At 43.4% G+C, this 20,533-nt stretch overlaps 1 protein-coding gene across 1 annotated transcript in view; it reads left to right on the top strand.

The window, feature by feature from the left end:
* Positions 1–17,177, top strand: part of LOC145348929 (ras-related protein Rab-38-like) — a 59,055-nt gene extending 41,878 nt beyond the window's left edge. The window contains exon 3 of the mRNA XM_080197022.1: positions 8,521–17,177. Coding sequence (XP_080053148.1) covers positions 8,521–8,676 — 156 coding nt within the window. The 3' untranslated portion in view covers positions 8,677–17,177. The remainder of the gene's footprint in view (positions 1–8,520) is intronic.
* Positions 17,178–20,533: the final 3,356 nt, after the last annotated feature.

A 20,533-nucleotide genomic window follows, 5' to 3' on the forward strand; every position in this document is an offset into this window, starting at 1 on the left:
TGAGGAGGAGGCACTGATACATGGAGGGCCTTCCATCACGTGGCGAGGTGGGCCACTGACAGTCAGAGGACTTTGGGAGGGCCCAGGAGACTAAACATCCAGTGGAAGGTCCAGAGGCTTGGCACACACTAACACAGATGATGGAGGAGTCTGTCCAGGTCATAGGTGCCACAGTGTCTCAGGCATGTGTGCGCCTGGAATCCTCCATCAAAAGATTGACCAGTCCCATGGAGAACCATAGCCAGCAGACCAGTTAGTGAATTCCAACTCCAGAGGTGCTTGCAAACCAGTTCCGATAGTTGCAGGTTAAGCCAGTGTGTTCACAACTTCGGTGTTACTTTTCACCCTGAGATGAGCTTTGATTTGATTTATTATTGTTACATGTACTGGGATAGAGTGAAAAATATTGTTTCTTGCACACTATACAGGCAAAACACACCATTCAAAGAGTACAGAGGGGAAAAGGATAGGGTGCAGAATCTAGTGTTGCAGATACAGGTAGAGTGAAGAGAAAGATCAACTTAATATACGATGGGACCATCCAAATGTCTGATGACAGCAAGAAAGAAGCTGTTCTTGAGTCAGTTAGTGTTTTCAGACTTTTGTACCTATTTCCTAATAGAAGAAGGTGGGAGAGAGTATGTCTGGGGTGCTTGGGGTCCTTGATTATGCTGGCTGCATTGACCTCCATTGGTGCCACCATTAAGATTCACTATTTTCACCTCTGCAACTTGGCCTATTTCATCTGCTGCTGAAATCTTCATCTGTGCCTTCGTTATCTCTAGACTGACTATTTTAAGTTCTGCGCTGTTGTCAACTTGAGGTTATCCATAATTCTGCTTCTGTGTCTCACAGCAAGCCCTATTATTCCCTTTCACCCAACAGGTCAGGTGCCCGCTGACCTGAATTTGTTCTATATCAGCCAAAGCCTTGACTTTCTCATACACACCCATGTTTTCAAATCCTTCAATGGCCTGACCCTTATCTCTGTAATCTCTTCCAACCCCATGATCGTTAGGATAATTGCACTCCACTAATTCAGGCCTCTTGTGCATCCCTGATTGTAATTGCTCCATCAGTGATGGCTGTGCCTTCAGTACCCTAGGCCCCAGCTCTGGAATTCCCTCCCTAGGCCTCTGTTTTTCCACATCTCCTTCCTCACATCATTCTTCAACCATGCTTTTGATCATCTGATCTAGTATTCCCTCAGTGCTTTGTTTATAATGCTCCTGTGAAGCACCTTGGGATGATTCATTATATTAAAAGCATTGGAGAGATGGGACATTGGATGTTGGTTGTGAGGCACCATGACTCACTGTCAGGTCCTTGCACACCTCAGCTGAGCAGTGAGTTACCTGTGTGCCTTGAAGCAGCAGAGGTTGTCTGATGCATCTGAAGGTTCCTTTCAAAAACTGTGTTGTGGACAGCAGCTGCTCAGTCTGTCTGTCAGTGCTGCCAGTGTCTCACTTAACCACAACAGAGGAGGCTCCTGTCTTGTGGGGGAGGCCCTCAACTGGGCCGGAGTCCTACAGGCTTCAAGCAAGTCAAAGGATGGTGGCTAAGATCCTAAGCCAAGGGGCAACATAGTCAGGAGCTGCCTCCACCTCAGCTGAAAGTGTGGGGTAGAGCATACCACAAGAGCCCACAGAAGGGATTTATGAAGGGCAGCTAGCTGGAATTTATTTTGGAGTCATGGAGCCTTGCAAGTGTTTGTACTGCCATTAAATATCCATAGTGGAAAGGTTTGCGATGATGCATCGCTTGTGGCCTGCTGGACTCCGTCAGTCTGTTGGACAAGTGGAAGCTCACTGCATGAGATTGAGGCATTCTCTGTGCCAGGTTTCATTCACCAACCTGGTGAATGAAAGAGGCAGAACGAGGGCTGTGTAGTGGAATCATAGAATCCCTACAGTGCAGAAGGAGGCTATTCAGCCCATTGCATCTTACCCAGGTCCCCATCCCCACCCTATCCCTGTGACCCCACACATTTACCATGGCTAATCTATCTAACCTACACATCTTGGGACGCTAGGATAATTTAGCAGAGCCAGTCAACCTAACCCGTGCACCTTTGGGCTGTGGGTAGAAACCGGAACACCCAGAGGAAACCCACGCAGGTGTGGGGAGAAAGTCATCCCAATCTGGAATTGAAGCTGGGTGTAGCAGCAGGGCTAACCACTGTCCCCGCCATACTGAGTCTTTATTGGATTTTATGGATCTGTTAGTAAGCATCATATGAACCATGCCTATATTCCCATGCCCTAAACATTTATTGGCTTTGCAGCATGGTACCTTGCCTGTGGTCCCTGGGACTAATGCATTTGGTTAACATCTTCCACCATCTCCTTATCAGAGGAGGCATCATGCTCAACAGTATCCTCATCATACAATCTGATGTTGTAGAAGACACAGCACAGCACACACTCTTGTTGGGAAATACAGAAGGGCTTCACCCTCTTTCTGACTCTTCTTCCTCTGAAGCTGATGCTGTGATTGTCCTCCTGGTTGCTGCTACCACACTGCCCATGACTCCCTGATGCTGTTCATCGCAGGAGGAACTGAATGCTGAGTAAACGTGCCCCATGGCATGTAGGTTCACTCCGTCTCCAGGCTTCTCTTCATCCCTCCTTCACCCAAACAAGTGCCAGCACTGAGATGGCATGTTGTCAGCATACCTCCAGAGTTTTGGCACATTTTTCCTTTCTGTCTGACTATGCCAGTGTTCATATTGTTCCACCCTCCTTGCCAAGCCAAAATGCAATGGCTGCCATTTGGAGCCAGGGCTAGCCTCCCAGTTGCCTAGCTTCTCCTGATACCTAGGGAGGCTCTGAAACCCCATGGTTTCCAGAAAAATCTAAAAGAAAACCACTCGCAAAACTTCATAGAATCTTTACAGCACAGAAGGAGGCCATTTGGCCCATTGAGTCTGTACTGACCACAATTCCACCCAGACCCTTTTCCTGTAACCCCATATATTTACCATGCTAAATCCCTGACACTAGGGTCAATTTAACATGACCAATCCACCTAACTCGCACATCTTTGGACTGTGGGAGGAAATTGGAGTGCCCGGAGGAAACCCATGTTGATAGAATGTGCAAACACCACACAGACAGTGACCTGAGGCCAGAATTGAACCTGGGACCCTGATGCTGTGAGGCAGCAGTGCTAACCACTGTCATCCTTAAGTGACTTAAGGCAACTTAAGTCACTTGCCCATTAAACAAGCTTCATTACCTGCTCACCACATGCAGGTATGTAGTTCTTCCATCATTATGGGCATCCTTTGCAATATCCAGTTCCAACATGAAAGACACCAGTCATTCTCCCAACACCTCCTGGAGTGATATCCTCAGTCTCCTGGTTGACCCTCACTGGTCGGCGAAAATTCATCCAATCTTACCCACGCCATTCTGTCGTCTGCCTCTAATGTGTACAGATGTGCTGGAAAGTGGGCACTGCTGTGAATCATGAATGCCTTCGAGGGTTGTGAGCCAGGTGTGCAGTGGGTGCATGTTCTCGCTGTATCTAACCTCGAACCAGTAGAGCTTATCAAATGTTGAGGTCACGGTGGAATGCAGGTTACGTGACAACTGCCAGGAAAGCAGGTTTTCAAATTAATTTTGCTGAGCAGGTAGTCACACACAGGCTGAACAATAATGTCCTATTATAGAAAGGATATTATTAAACTAGAAAGAGTGCAGAAAAGATTTACTAGGACTTGATGGATTGAGTTGTAAGGAGAGGCTGCGTAGACTGGGACTTTTTTCTCTGGAGCGTGGGAGGTTGAGGGGTGATTTTATAGAGATCTATAAGATAATGAGGGGCGTGGGTAAGGGAGATAGTCAATATCTTTTCCCAAAGGTTGGGCAGTCTAAAACTTAGAGGGCATAGGTTTCAGGTGAGAGGGGAGAAATACAAAAGTGTCCAGAGGGGCAATTTTTTTCACAGAGGGTGGTGTGTGTCTGGAACAAGAGGTAATAATAGAGGTGAGTACAATTTTGTCTTTTAAAAAGCATTTAGATAGTTACATGGGTACAATGGGGTGTAGAGGGTTATGGGTCAAATGCAGGCAATTAGGATTAGCTTACTGGCTTAAAAAAAAAGGTGTCATGGACAAGTTGGGCCGAAGGGTCTGTTTCCGCGCTGTAAACCTCTATGACTCTGCTTTTGGAGTTCATATATGGAGCTCACTCATTTACTGATGATTGTAAAGTTGCACGTGTGAAATCAATCTGCCCTAGATTTCCTGCCACTACAGAGAAAATGATATAATTGCTTGCTCTGTCAAACCGTGAACTATTCTTTATGCAGCAATGTGTTATACCCTGACTGATGTTAAAGATGTTCCTTTGGCTCCTTGGAAAGAGCCAGAGGCAGAAAAGTTCAAGACAGCTGAAGGATTTAACTTCACATCCACTCTTTTTATTGTCACATCCCTTTTGTATGTTTTCTGAACATCTGGGTTAGGTTTGGTATGCGTACTGATGGCATCCAACTCTACCCCACCTCCTGTGTTGTCAGAGACTTTTCAGAGACCCAGTCTGTGCTTTCCTTACTTGGAAAGTTGGAAAAACAAACGCTGATTCTGTACCCTCACCACCTTTGCCACGCTCCTAACCCAGTCACTGTCTCACCCTGAAACTGACTGTTCACAGCCTCAATGCCCTATTTGATGCTGAGCTGAGTTTACAATCTCATCACAAAAATCGATAAAATTCCACCTCTATGACACCACCATTTTTATTCCTGCCTCCACCCACCTTTTGCTATAATCCTTATCCATGCCCTCCTCACCTCCAGATGTGCAACACTCTCCTGGCCAACATTCCATTACTCTGATGTCTTGTGCAATGCTTCATTTTTGCTTGGTATATCTTTAGCTGCCTCGATCCTCACTCTGAATCTTCTGCTCCATCACTCTGCCTATCCATCTCCCTGTACTTTTTTTAAGACCCTTTCTAGAACCCACCCCTTTGACCAAATTGTTGTCATTTTCACTGTAACCGACATGTACACCATGTATACTCTGGCTTGGATAACCTCCTGCTATTGACTCCTTGCTGAATCAAAGCTTTCCAAACCTCTTTAAGAACCAGGTATTAATGATGCCACCTACTTAACTGCAGATAGCTACTTCCCTCTTTTGATTTATTTCCTCATGTCCCTGAAACTCAGCAGTTTTTCATCGGGAGTGTCAATTGTTCATTATCCGATTCACTTGGGGTCGCTTACATTTCAGATTTCAAGTGGTTTCAGTTTTCAGATACTGCCTATACGTTTAGGCCTACTTAAATTATGATGGTTGAAGCCTAGGTTGGCTGGAGTCTAAACTTAACAAAATGGCTAGAGAAATAAGGCATGCCACTGAATAATAAATACAGGCTACCTGTAATATGTTCCCACCCATGGCACCATCTGTGATTCTGTGTAGGAGAGGGTTTGCAAAGTAAACAGTGCAGACAAGCAACTGTTGCCACACTGAAGGTAGTGTGCAATCGGCAAGATTTATGTGGGCTTGGGTCGAGTTGGCTCAAGTCAGAGGCTTCCTGTGCTAAAGGTCAGAAATGCTCAGGTCAGCTCAGATCGCATTGGCTCAGGTCAGAGACCTTGGAGGCCATCTTGAGCCCACTCTTGCTCTCCATGTGAATGCTGATGGGAGCTCAAGATCCGGAAGTTGCGGATCGTGTTGGCGAAATCGCAATCTCGAATCTTCTCCACCGCTCACCGGTGACATCATCAAGTTCAAGACATAACAAGCATGTACCCGCTTTACAGGCATTTCAATAAATTTTAATATTTTAATTTCTAAGGAGAAATAACGATATCTGGGTAGAAATTGTCTTATTGGGAAGACGCATCATGGGTTCATGAAAGGCCAGTCATGTTTAACTAATTTAGTGGAATTCTTTGAGGACATTGCAAGTGCAGTGGACAATGGGGAACTAGTGGATGTGGTGTATCTGGATTTCCAGAAAGCATTCGACAAGGTGCCGCACAAAAGGCTGCTGCATAAGATAAAGGTGCACGGTGTTATGGGTAATGTATTAGCATGGATTGAGGATTGGTTAACTAACAGAAAGCAGAGAGTGGGGATAATTGGGTGCTTTTCTGGTTGGCAATCAGTGACTAGTGGTGTCTAAGACCGCAAGGAACTACAAAACGTTGTGAATGTGTCCCAATCCATCATGCAATCCAGCCACCTGTCCATTGACTCAGTCTGCACTTCCCACTGTCTCAGCAAAGCAGCCACCATAATTAAGGACCCCACGAACTCTGAGGTCACATACAACCAACTCAAGAACAGTTTCTTCCCTGCTGCTATCAGACATTTCAATGGACTTACTTTGCATTAAGTTGATCTTTCTCTATACATGGCTATGACTGTAACATTACATGCTGCACTCTCTCTTGTTTCCTTCTGTATGAATGATGTGCTTTGCCTGTATAGCACGCAGGAAACAATACTTTTCACTGTATGTTAATACATGTGACAATAATAAATCAAATCAAATCAACCTTGGGGATCAGTGTTGGGACTGCAAGAGTTTACATAGATGATTGAGTTTGGGAACAAGTGTAATGTGTTAAAGTTCGCAGATGACGCTAAGATGAGTGGTAGAGCAAAGTGTGCAGAGGATACTGAACATTTGCAAAGGGATAGAGGTAGTTTAAGTGACTGGGCATGGATCTGGCAGATATTGGTAAATATGAGATCATCCGTTTTGGTAGGAATAACAGCAAAATGGATTATTATTTAAATGGTAAAAAATTGCAGCATGCTGCTGTGCAGAGGAACCTGGGGGTCCTTGTGCAGGAATCTCAATGAATTGGCTTGCAGGTGCAGCAGGTAATTAAGAAGACAATGGGATTTTGTCCTTTATTGCTAGAGGGATGGAGTTTAAAAACAAAGATTATGTTGCAGCTGTATAAGGTGCTGGTGAGGCCACACCTGGAGTACTGTGTACAGTTTTGGTCTCCTTACTTCAGAGAGGATATACTGGCACTGGAGGGGGTGCAAAGGAGATTCACTAGGTTGATTCTGGAGTTGAGAGGGTTGGCTTGTGAGGAGAGACAGTAGACTGGGGCTATACTCACTGGAATTCAGAAGAATGAGGGGAGATCTTATAGAAACATATAGGATAAAGAAGGGAATAGATAGGCTAGAAGCAGGGAAGTTGTTTCCACTGACAGGTGAAACTAGAATGATGGGGTTAGCCTCAAAATAAGAAGAAGCAGATTTAGGACTGAGTTGAGGAATATTTTCACACAAAGCGTTGTGAATCTGTGGAATTCCCTGCCCAGTGAAGCAGTTGAGACTACCTCATTGAGTGTTTTTAAGACAAGGATAGATAAATTTTTGAACAATTAAAGGAATTAACTATTATGGTGAGCGGGCGAGTGAGTGCAACTGAACCCACAAAAAGATCAGCCATGGTCTAATTGAATGGCAGAGCAGGCTCGAGGGGCCTAATGGCCTACTCCTGCTCCTAGTTCTTATGTTCTTAATCCATCCTATCACTGCCAGCAGTTGACCCTAGCCGTATATTGACATTGTAGCAGCATGATGTCACGCTGGTGTGGATTACAACAGGTTCACCCAGATGTGAACCTGACATGGCAGGTCCCCCGGGGATGTAAAGGTAAGTATAGCCTCTGGGGTAGAGAGCCTGGCAATGCCCACTGGCACAGATTGATATTTCCATGTTAACACCATGCCCATGCCAATTTGGCAGTGCCAACCCATGCCAAGGAGTGGGCTCCATTAGGAGCCTCATGGGGTGATTCATTTAAATTTAGTTTGGGCCAGGAGAGGACTGAGGAGCAGGGGAGACCAGCGATGCCTCTTGGGGTGCAATGGGAAGGGGGGCAATGATTTGGGAGGGGAGGGTGAAGAGGCCAATGATTGGGAGGGGGGTGCAATGATTGGGGTGCAAAGAAGTGCCGATTCTGATTGAATTGGGAGGGGGCCCTGAGACTTACGTGGTGAGCTGGGAGGAGGTTTACTCAGGTTATGATCAGAGTGCTGATCTCTGCTGCGGGGTTTTGCCACTGTTTTGTCTCCCCCCACCGCCACCCCCCCCTTCATGACAGTGTGAAGCATGCCCTTTGATTTTTATAGGCAGAGTATCGTGAAATTTGACTCGTTTTTCTGGAGAGAAATGCACTTAGTTTTATTTCCAGTAATAACATGCTACCATATTTTGGTACACATTCATCCTTCCTGCGTTATCATAAATTTACTTCATAAATGAATAAAAAGAAGCATGGATAATGAGATAACACCTGCTGAGATAACTCAGCATTACAGACAGGGTTAAAAGGGCACAGACATTCCAACAGGATGGGTAAGTGAAATTTAGCTTAGATGTAATACCATAAACTTTTCAATGTATTTCCTGGAAATGATGCACCATACAAGAACAGTGATGCCATTTATTCCACAGTGCAGGACCTGTACTTGAATCTGTTTTCCCTCACGTGAACAGATGGCTGTTTAACTTCTTTTCTCGTCCACAGGAAAATGTCAACATTGATGAAGCGGCTCGATGTTTGGTGAAACACATCATTGCGAGTGAGAATGACCTTGCGCAGTCTGTCGAGTCTGACATTGTCACCCCGACACTCAATTCCTTCAGAAGCAACGGCAATTGCTCAGCTTGTTTTAAGTCTTAGGTTGGGATCTTGCTGTAACGACAGCCCTGTTACAGCCTCCACACTAATGTCTATCTTTACAGCTGGGACTTTATTAACTGGAGTATGGAGGGAGGTGGGCTTTTGAGAAATGTGAATGAATTGAACGTCCCTTTCACTCACAACAACTTGCATTAAGTAGCATGTGTTTAACATAGCAGAATGTCCCATGGTGCTTCATGGGAATAAGAAACAAAAGGAGGGCTTATGACATGGAGAAAAGAAGTGTCAACAAAATGACTAACTTTAACGAAGACATTGCCTTTATGTTTTGGATACAAATAAAACAAGGGTAAAGAAACAGTTTTGACAGGGGCAGCATGGAGGGATGATGGCAGATTGGCGATTCCAATGGAATGTTGATAGGGTGTATCACAAGCGACTGATTTACCCCTGCTCGTTCTCTACCCCAGCTAAAGTTGTATTTCATCTTCCGCATGTCATTTTCCTTCACCAGCAATGAGGGCAGTCACCTTTTCCCAAGCAGAATCACACATTTTGACAGCACTTCATGATTCTTGTGGGTTTGCCAAACTATTTGTGATGGCACTACCCTTTTACTTGTCATTCCGGTTTTTGAAAAACAGATTCATTCAAACCGTGAACACTGATGCCATCTGTGGGGAGAGGACAGGAAGGTGATATTGAGCAGAATGCTTTGAGGAAGCTGTGTGCATGATTGATACGGTTACTAAAATTTGAGGTTAATGATATTCTCCTAATGATGCTAACCTCAGTCCCTTATGCTGTCTGATTCATTAACTCTTTCCAGGTGATTTTCTCCTCACCTGGAAGTATTAACTCTACAGTCAGTTGTGCCTCAGTCAGTAATACTTTTGCCTCTGGGTCAGAAGGCTAGGTTTAACTTGCACTCCATGTGCATATCCAGTAGTAAAAATAGCAATCTGCTATCCAGTCTCTTGCTACAGACTATGCTAACTCCATGGACAGTTCTGGGTTCTTTTGTTTTTCGGATCCCATCAATTACAGCTCCTGATCATGAATAAGTTAAAGTCAGGTTGAAAGTCAAAGATAGTAGTGTATGTCAAACAATCAAAGTCAAACAAATTAAATCCAGTGGGAATATTGAGAGCAGAGGCGGTGGTGAGGAATTAACTAAATCATTGATATAAATTGTAAATGGCTGACAGTTGTGCACTAATCCGCCACTAATTATGCTGCGCTATTCTGAAAATGATCTCTTCGCTCCTGCCTATTAATCAATCCTCAATCCATGTTAATAAATTACCACAATTTCATAAACCCTAATCTTTGATAACAGCCTCTTTTGTGGCACCTCATCAATTGTCTTCTGAAAATCCAAATATGCTATAATCACTGGTTCTCTCGTATCTTCCCTGCTGGTTACACTTTAAGAAAACAATCGGACAGACTTCTTAAACATGATTTCCAAAATGTAAAACTTTGATTCTGCGTAAACATATTACCACAGCCTCAATAGATTCTAACATCATCCCTATTCTCAACTCAAGAGAGTCTACCAAAATTATTCAAATCTTTTCAAAGCCACAGAATCAGCCTAGATCAACCCTCTCCTCATCTCCCTACGAGGGGGGCATTTCCAGTTGCTACAGCTAGCTGGTAAATCAAGACCTATAATTTAACCTCCTAAGCACCGCACTGATCAATTTTTAGCCATTCATCAATAGGACAATGAACAAATTTTGACTAAAATACTTCAACATGGAGAAAAATAATGTTAGCTATTTCTCAGCGATCGTTTACACCAGTATAGCAATCGCTATTATTCTCCAGGGAGTATTTCTTTGGAGTTTCCCAGCTCTGTCATGGTAACTCCAGCAGAAGTGCTATGGAAACCCTGTTTACAGGCATAAATTATATTCTCTCCTGCTGCAGTAACAGGGGAGGAGGAGAAGCTTTGATGAGATTCACTCACACTGTCATGTGTGAAACATTCCTGATGTACGAAAGAGGCTAAATCATTGTCTTGAAACACAAGAGAGTTTTAGCTTTCTTGTCACCTCTTCTAACCCTGGGGAACTGATACTGCTGTGATACAAATGGGATGGTTCAAAGAGAGAAGTGTTAATATCTGTTACTAATGATTGCAATGATTCATTTCTTTGAGAAGAAGGTGAAAATGCCTGGCTCTGGTATTTGAGTCAAGTCCCTCCTCAAGTGTGTCAATTTAGATGGAGGAAGGTTTGCGACTTTTTTGATTGGCATTTTGGAGTAGAAAATTATGTTGCAGAAAATTGGAAATATTGCAAACATAAGCATTTTTGTTAACTGTTAGGTTTAGAAAAAAAGACTCTTCGGGTACATCTCAAAGTGCTGCTCCGCTACATTGCTGTTTGTTTGTGGTGTGACACTGAATTACTGTTTATCACAGTGTATAACTTATACTTTTTTGAACAGGAATTCTTTCCTTTGCTTCATTTGTCTGAGTTCGGGCCAAAAAATAATTAGACCAGGAAATGGAAAATGTCTGCTTGCACTGGAACAATTCAAATGCTGCATTACTTTACAAGAGATTAACATGGGCGGGGGCGGGGAAGCAGGGTGGGGTTGGTGTTCCAAATGAAACTTGACGCTCAGATCTCAACAGTTGAGAATTTGACTCAGGGCTCCAGTATTTATTTTGCCCATGAAGGTTTCAACACTGAATTGTTACAACAGGATATAATAGAATAGAAGCCCTACAAAGCAGAAGGAGGTCATTCAGTCCATTGAGTCTGCACCAACCATCCCACCCAGGCCCTATCCCAGTAACCCATGCATTTACCCTGCTGATCCCCTGACACAAACGGTCAATTTATTATGGCCAATCCGTCTAACCCAGACATCTTTGGACTGTGGGAGGAAACCGGAGCACCCGGAGAAACCCACGCAGACACGGGGAGTACGTGCAAGCTCCACACAGACAGTGATCAGAGGCTGGAATTGAACGCAGGTCCCTGGAGCTATGAGGCAGCAGTGCTAACCAATGTGCCACTGTACCGCCCGTATAAATATATAAATGAACAATCTGGGCCTGAAGCCGTCATTAACTAAGCTGCTTGTCCCTGTTGGAAAGTGATCTAAACAGGTAAATCTAAATAACTGTAGCTGCTTATAAACTTGCATGGTGACTCAGAAATGGTATAAGTCACAGACTCTGTTCACCTGTCTTTCTCTGCAGTTCAAAATTGTAGTAATGGTTTCTGGAGTGTATATTAGGCACAAGGATAATATTCAGTGATACACAGTTTGAGGAAGCACACAATTAATAATCACAGTTAATGTATTATATACATTTTAATATATTTTGATAAGCAGTTGTGTGAAGCTTATTTAAACATAAAAGCTTCCTGGATCTGTTGACACATGGACAAAGCTTGCACTTATAATAAAGCAAAATACTGCGGATACTGGAATCTGAAACCAAAATAGAAAATACTGAAAAATCTCAGCAGGTCTGACAGCATCTGTGGAGAAAGATTTTCAAGTCAGAATGATGAAAGGTCACCCAAACTTGAAACATTGGCTCTGTTTTCTCTCCACAGTTGCTGCCAGATCTGCTGAGATTTTCCAGCATTTTCTGTTCTTGTTGTTGGAGCTCACTCGTACATTTGTTTCTGTGGCTAGTTCTTCCTGGAATAGGTCAGCAGGGACTACAGCTTGTGTGTTGCTGCTTCACAACTAACATGGTTGACCAGGAGACTCTCCTCTTACACCCTGCCAGAAGCAGGATTTGCAGGTTAGTAATCAACCTGTTTGGCCACATTACAAACACATTTTCCATGACCATTAAGTCTTGGAGTGGGACACAAACCCGGAACTTCTGGCTCAGAGGCAGGCATGCTACCGTCTGTCACAAGATTTCCTTGTGGAACTTATTTCTAGAAGGTTAAAACATCTGTCTTTCTCTGCATTCCCCAGAAACCCCAAACCAGTGGGAGCATCCCCAACTTAGGAATGCGGGTAGGTGGGAGCAATCCAATCCCAAGATCCAAAGGTGAACTGTTGGGAAGTATAGCAGGAATGATGCTGGTTTACCATAATACTGCTGTTGTGGTTTGCCGAGAGGGAAGGGGAAGTGACCGTGTCAAGTACTGAGGCTGCAATCCCATTATCTCTCACTGATGGAAGGATGCCAGTCAACCAAGGATAATTGTGGGCGTGACCCCAAGCTGTATTACTATGGGTCTTCACAAACTGCTGGTATACTGCCGCATACCATTCAGGAGATCTTTTAGTGTAACAATATTAGCAATGGTAAAAAGACGCTTCTTCTGAGCTAAGACTGTGACAGATGATTTAACAATGGGGTTGCGTGTTGGTTTAGTGGGCTAAATTGTTCTCCAGATCTTGGATCAGTAATGGAGAAGGACTATTGCCCATTCATATCATTTCTCCACTAACCCACTGCCATTTTCTCCAGTCTGTAGAATGATTTTGGAACAGTAATAATATCATCTCTGAAAGTGTATTCGCTGGTGGGATGCAGGGATATCTGGAACAGTATCATTTTGAAAGGGGAGAAGGTCTTTGTGCAGAGTATCAAGCTGCCATGGCCTGAATGTGTGGACATGCTGGAAGAACTTGCAGATTATCCGACATTCCCTGCTCGGGGATTGGGGTGATAGGGTGAGTTTGAGAGAAGTAAGAATTAGGAGAGCAAGGCTGTAGGTCACTGAGGGGAGGAAGTCTGGATACATTGAAGAGAAGTGACTGAAACAACCTTGTGAGGGAAGAACAGTAATGGGAAGGATTGGGTAAGTCCCCCTTTATTTGAAAAAATCCTCAGGTATGGTATCCTCTCCTTTCATAGAACATAGAACACTACAGCACAAACAGGCCCTTTGGCCCACTAGTTGCGCCAATCACTTCTATATCTAGTAAGCCATAGACCTATCTATAACCCCCAATCCCATTAGATCCCATATAACTCATCCAGAAGTCTTTTAAAAGACCCCAGCGAGTTCACCTCTACCACCAGCGACAGCAGCCGATTCCATTCCCTCACCACCCTCTGAGTGAAAAACTTACCTCTTAACATCTCCTCTGTACTTGCTTCCCTGCATCTTAAATCTCGTAGCAACCATTTCAACCCGGGGAAATAGCCTCTGAGAATCCACCCTATCTATTCCTCTCAACATCTTATAAACCTCTATCAGGTCACCTCTCAACCTTCGTCTCTCCAGGGAGAAGAGCCCCAGCTCCCTCAAACTATCTTCATAACGCATGACTCCCAATCCAGGCAACATCCTTGTAAATCTCCTCTGCACCCTTTCTGTGGCTTCTCGATGTCCCGTCCTTCCTCTCACCTTGCCTCATGCTGCAAGGAGGAGTTTCTTACCACCTCTTTTTCTTCATCACCTTTAGCTTCCGGCAACAACAAGCCTTTCATCATTGCAGCGTTGTGCAGCAAGCAGTTTGATCCAGTGATTCTCGAGGTATTAGCTGGGCTGTATTGCATGGCTGCACTAAATTTAACCTGAATTTTTTGGAAATGTAAGCTATGACTGCAGGGATAGCCTTGATCTTTAATTAAACACCCTGATACATGACTGGGTGAATTTGGAGAGGTATGATGAATTGTTACTGCCTGGCAGCTTCCTAGGTATCCGACATTGATATTCAGGAAGCAGTGACTGACAACACACTCTAGTTGAACCTGAGAGAATGAAAGTCTTCCCTGTTCATCAAATAGAAAGGGTTTTCGTGCAAGACAGTGCAACCTGTGTCTACCTGTTAGGATGCTGAAGACTTGGAGAAACTGGATAGTTCTCACACTTTTTATTCTTTTCATTTCATTGGAAAGGAGATTAATTGCATCACTTTTGTGAATAAGGCAGCAGAGAGTTTTTTTTTGACATAATGCTGTGTTTCTGCCTGACTAATGTGGCAACGGTCATCTCACTCTGTCCATTGTGGGAGAGTTAAAATACCTGCAACTGGAAGGCTCCAGTTACAAAGAACTTCATAAGTTAAAATTTATGTATTAGGTAGGCTTACATTAACACTGCAATGAAGCTGATGTGAAAATCCCCGAGTCGCCACACTCTGGCGCCTTTTCGGGAACACTGAGGAAGAATCTAGCATGGCCAATTCACCTAACCACCATGTCTTTCAGACTGTGGGAGGAAACCGGAGCACCCAAAGGAAACCCACACAGACACAGGGAGAACATGCAAACTCCACACAGACATTGACCCGAGCTGGGAATCGAAGTCCCTGGCATTGTAAGGCAGCAGTGCTAATCACCACCCAAGGCAGTGGTGGTCTTGACAGACACTGCTATTTTCCTGATGTAAGTAGCATGGTTTCTGCTTAGAACCAGTGCAGAGGGAAACCATTCAGCCCATCGAGTCTGCACTATCCCTCCAAAAGAGCATCTCACCCAGGCCACACCCTTACCCTAGCCCCATAGCCCCACATGTTTATCATGGCTAATCCACCTAACCTATACATCTTTGGACTGTGAGAGATAACCAGAGCATCCAGAACAAAACCAATGCAGACACAGGGAGAATGTGCAAACTCCACACAGACAGTCACCCAAGGCTGGAATCGAACCCGAGTCAATGGCACTGTGAGGTAGCAGTGCTAACCCAGGGCCACTGTGCCGCCACTTCATTCAACTCTTAAGAACCCATTTTATTCCATTTAGGATCACAAATCTCTCCTACATGGGGCTGTAATTTAGAATCCAGCCCAGGGTGTTATAAGTTTCCACCTTGGCTGTTCATTGGTTGGAAGTGCTAAGCTCAGACCTCATACTTCCATAGAGGGAGGGAAGGAAAGAAGATTGGCAGCCAAATTTAGAATGTCCCATGCTGTCACATTGCCAGGTTGTTGACTTGAGAGTAATATTGACAAAAACCCTAAAAGGAGAAAGGACATTTGCAGGTATTTTAACTAGTGGGTAAGCAAATATCAGAGTACATGATAAATCTAACTAATTCCAGGGGCAGGAAGCCTGTTACATTTTGAGGGTCATTCCCCAATAACAGACAACTGGTAAGGGAGTTCCAGAGACCATCTCAACTGAAAGAATTAGATCTGGACAGATTGCGATTATTGGGAATAAAGTGAGGGATGAAATAGTGATTCTTGTGGAGCCCAGGGAGAGGTATTCAAGCTCATCCTGGATCCATAATGATGATTTTAACAGTTAAGTCTTAGACATTTCCTCTTTCTCACCAAATATTACTGAGAAGAACATCCACAGCACGCATCCAGCCCAGGCTATTGAATTTGCAATGGGGTTGTAACAGACAATGACAATTTGAATGGATTTAGGAAACTCCTGCCTGAAGCCAATGCATTGGCAGCTCATAAAATTCCTGGTATTAATATAGCTGAGTGGGAAATATGCAATCATAACAGGATTGGCGCACTGTAGTTTTGATACTGCTGCTAATGCACTTCCATTGGGCAGAGGAAATTAAAATCACCCCTGTTTAATTTAGCACTCTAAAGTCTTGTGTAACATCACTAACATCTCAAATCAGTGTGGTTGTTGGTTTATAATTAAACTTATAGCTCTTCGCATTTGCTGAGAAGCTTTATGAGAAAATACGAGGGTTTTGTGACAGGCATTTAAATGGAAAGAATACAGTGCCCTATTGCTGCTGGATTCTGTTTATGATTTGTAATAAAATTGAAACAAGCACATTGATAATGGCAGCAGCATGCTGCAAAACAACAAACTGGTTTCCTGATGTGATGTCTGTGTATATCCATGTATCAGAACTGAGTGTTTTGTTAATGATGATACTATAAGTGTTGTCAGTGGCTCTTTCACTGACAACTCGAAAGCTACTGAAGTAAGCATTGAAATAAAACTTAAGATGTGCTCAATGTGGCTACCAGATCTGGCAAGTGTCTTCAAGACAGTATCTCATAACTCATATCTTTCCACATATGAACTAGCTTCTTTCGTCTAACAATGAGTGGTATGTACTGATCCAGTATTTAGCCAGTATCTATTGTGTGTGTGCTGTTATTTACATGAATCAAAACAGATAACATGTCATTAACGCTCACTAATGCTGATCCTTCCATTTTGGGCTGTGTGCATGCAAGAATGCTCGAACGTTTAACACCGCATATGATGAAGGTTTAAAATTCAAGTTTAAATGTTTATTACCTGTGTCACAAAATATCAAGTTTTCAATGTAAACAAATGGAATCATTCAGATAGTAGGATTGATTATGCACACTCACAACCTTACCATTTAATGGTTGTAAAGGAAAACACAAACATTTTTGTTTGAGGAAGGTTCATCTTTATTCTGGAACTCCAATGAGGCAAATTTCAATACACTATAGCTTCCATCAACCAATAACTGGCTGTAAAGTTGCAATTTATACTGTGGAGTGTAAGTATATGTAAACTATAAACTAGGCAAATGTGTATTCACTGCTTAATGGAACCTGCTTAAGATAGTTGCTATTTAAGAAAACTTTAATCTTTTTGTAGTTTCTTGATATGTTACAAAGAATAAAGTATATACTAGCTCAGAAACCACTTTGTGTGATTAAATGTTATTTGCTTTCTTTCTCGATGGATTTCTTCTCAATTCAACCAGACAATTAATTATATTTTTAGTTACTGAGCACCCTGCACGTTTCTAACTGCAATTATTGGCAAATCCACAGGTAAGTTCAAATTTTAAAAAAAGGAATTTTTCTTTACAAAATCTTTCAAAATACTGGATAATCTGGACTTTATGTTCAGTCTTTCAGCATTTATTTGGGCGAATTAACAGGCACACACTGCTTGTGACGCCTCCAATCAAAAGGAGGCAGAGTGGAACATAGCAATCAAACCCAGATCAGATGGATTCCCCGTCAGAAGTAAATGCTTATTGTTAACAGCGCTAGGGTTGGATTTTTATGGTCCTGGCCACAGAGGCAGGACCAAAGAAATGGAGGGATTCTTGCCCTCAGCCATTTGAAGAGGATGAGAAATGGAATGGGTTTGGAAGTTATTAAAGTTTTTTTTCAAGTTTTAAAAGTTTTTGTTCTAAGTCTATTTATTAATGTCACAAGTAGGCTTACATTAACACTGCAATGAAGTTACTGTGAAAATCCTCTAGCCACCACACTCCGGTGCCTGTTTGGGTACACTGAAGGAGAATTTAGCATGGCCAATGCACCTAACCAGTGCATCTTTCGGACTGTGGAAGGAAACTGGAGCATCTGGAGGAAACCCACACAGACATGGGGAGAATGTGCAGACTCCGTGCAAACAGTGACTCAAGCTGGGAATCGAAACTGAGTGCAGGAGGCAGCAATGCTAACCACTGTACAAGAATGTCACCCCAGCATATCTTCTGCTATGAAGGAAACAAGTGACAACATTGTTGGCTCACTGAAAGCCAGCCCCATATAAGATTTTTAAATTTTCATGGATGCTACCAGGCTTCAGCAGCCATTGGGTTTTACACTCACTGCATGGAGGCATGACCCTTGAAGGCTGGAAGAGCTTAAAAGGTAAGTAAAATTATTTTGTTTTCTTTACAGTTCATCATGAAGTGCTGCAGCGTAAGTTACATTTGTGTTCAATAAGGTGAATTATGACAGTGTGCCAGATTGTTATTGTTGCCAACTGGCAAGTTGTCAAACTAAAGATTAACATTTTAAATATTTAGAAGTCTTCAGAACAGTTTTAAATAAAAATTAGTTTTGTGTGTGAAAGGATAAGGTAAATTTCACAACTGGTAGGTGGCCTACTCTGATAACCAGGTGTAAGACCTGGATTTTCGTGGAGTCATGTGGATTCTACACACCATCCAAAATGATGTTCAGAACCCAGATTCACAAGTCCTGTTCCTATTTATGCTAACTTACCTTGTACCCACCAGGTGCAAACTTCAGGATCCATGTTGTGATAATATAAAGTTCTAACTATCTTTTACAGTCTTGGTTATATTAAAAAAAATGCCATTCATGAAAGCACAATCAATATTTTAAATCCCCATGTACTTAATCCTTTATAAATACAAACAGGTTTCCATGAATAACTCCACATCAAAAATATACCTTTTAAACCTTTCTTGAGCTGTTAATCAAACTACGAATTCAGGGATCATTCTATAGAGATAATCATGTGTTGTGGAAATCAGCCAAGCATTTGGCTGATTTCCACAAATCTTTCTTAGATATTCCTTAGAGTAATGTCAACAAATAACTTGGAGAGCATGATGGCCCATTGAAGGTGTGTAGGAAACATGATTTGGCATAGAAGAGACATGGGGAGTAGATGGTTGTGTGAATGGATTTGAGGCCTGAGCTGGAAGATCTAAAACATAAGCAAACAACAGGGATGAAGTTCCAGAGAAATTTGACGGACCTTTTAAATGGCCCACCTCACCATTCAACAGTCCCTGTGCCTCCTCCAGTCTATGTCTAAGGGTGGAAAGGCTGATTGTCACACACACGCCCTTCTGGAATGAAGATCCCACCATTTGAGGAAGTTTCTCCTGAGGTGCGTGTGATGAGCTGGCAACTCCCCCAACTCATTCTACCTGCTTGGGTGAAAAATCCATGTCTAAATGTTTAATGTTTCCCATTGCTTTTATGCATTCAGTCTGGACATCTGTTGAGAAGGCAGTTCGCAAGCCTATTTGTTTCATTGTGTGCTCTGCCTCAAATCTTTAACTCCTAGCAATCATTCCACATCTCTATGCTCTGCCAGTGTTTTCATTAGCCAATAACTCTCCAAGATTCAGGCCAGCCAGTAATGATATTCTCGTCCTCCTCCATTAATTCTTTGAATTATTCCCTCCAAGGTATCTCTTACAATTTCATTTCCTCCTAAGATGTGCTCTACCCTGACTCTCTGCTCCTGATTGCATTCTGCAAATTTCTTTGTCTTTCCACTCCCCACAGCACTTCAAAGTTTGTTACTTCAATTGTCCAACTGATCCTTTCCATTCCATTTCAAGCTCACATTTCAAAACTACTTAGCAAATAGGCACCCTCTTTAGATTGCAGATTGAGACTAATTGTTCTTCTTTACTCAGAGTTGCATGGGCCCTTGATTACAATCCAACTGTTTTGTCATTTTACAAGTGCTTGACATTGTTTATGCAGCTTTGAAGAGAATGAGCTGCTGGAACACTGCAGTGTGCTGTGAGACAATATTGGGAGACAGTGTTCTGCGAGATTTCAGTTGCGAGTCTCCCAGGTGCTGCTTTATAGTGCAATCAGCTCCATGCCAGAATTTAGCACTAAGCTGACCATCGTTTGGAAATTTTAATTACCATATAATTAGTGGGCCAGGAACGCTAGCAACTCCTCCCCCCACCCCACCAGGAGTGGTTCCCACCAGCGAGGTTTACAATTGCGTTGCACTAACAGGGATCAGGCACCCTCATCCCATTAATGGGGACAGAGGCCATTGAGGATAGGGTGAGGTGCCCCTTGAGCTGTGCCAGCCTGGCACTGCCAGCTTGGCACCTTGGCACTGTCACTGGGCAACAGGCAGTGCCAAGGGGTGGGGCATACTGGGGGTTGGGACCTATTGAGGAGCGATTGGTGGTGGGGGATAACCCACTACTGCTCAACAAGTGAGATAGATGGGAGAGGGAGGAGGTGATCAACCATTGGGGTGGTCAGCCATGGCCATTTGACAATGTCAGGACTGGCCATTGGAAGGGGTGTGTCGGGGCTGGCCATCAGGAATGGAGATCGGGGCTGATCCAGCCGGGGGGGTCTGGTAGGTCAGCAATCGGAGGCCAGTGATGATGGTGTGGGGGTGGGGGGGTAGGGCAGAGCACATGCACCAATCTCCCCACAGTTGAAAGAGCTGATCCCCAAAGAAAACATTGCTTGATTGACATCTTTAGCTCTCTGATCTCTT

The sequence above is a fragment of the Carcharhinus amblyrhynchos genome, chromosome 10 (genome assembly GCF_965287045.1).
Source record: "Carcharhinus amblyrhynchos chromosome 10, sCarAmb.v2.hapA, whole genome shotgun sequence".
In the NCBI taxonomy this organism is placed as follows: Eukaryota; Metazoa; Chordata; class Chondrichthyes; order Carcharhiniformes; family Carcharhinidae; genus Carcharhinus; species Carcharhinus amblyrhynchos.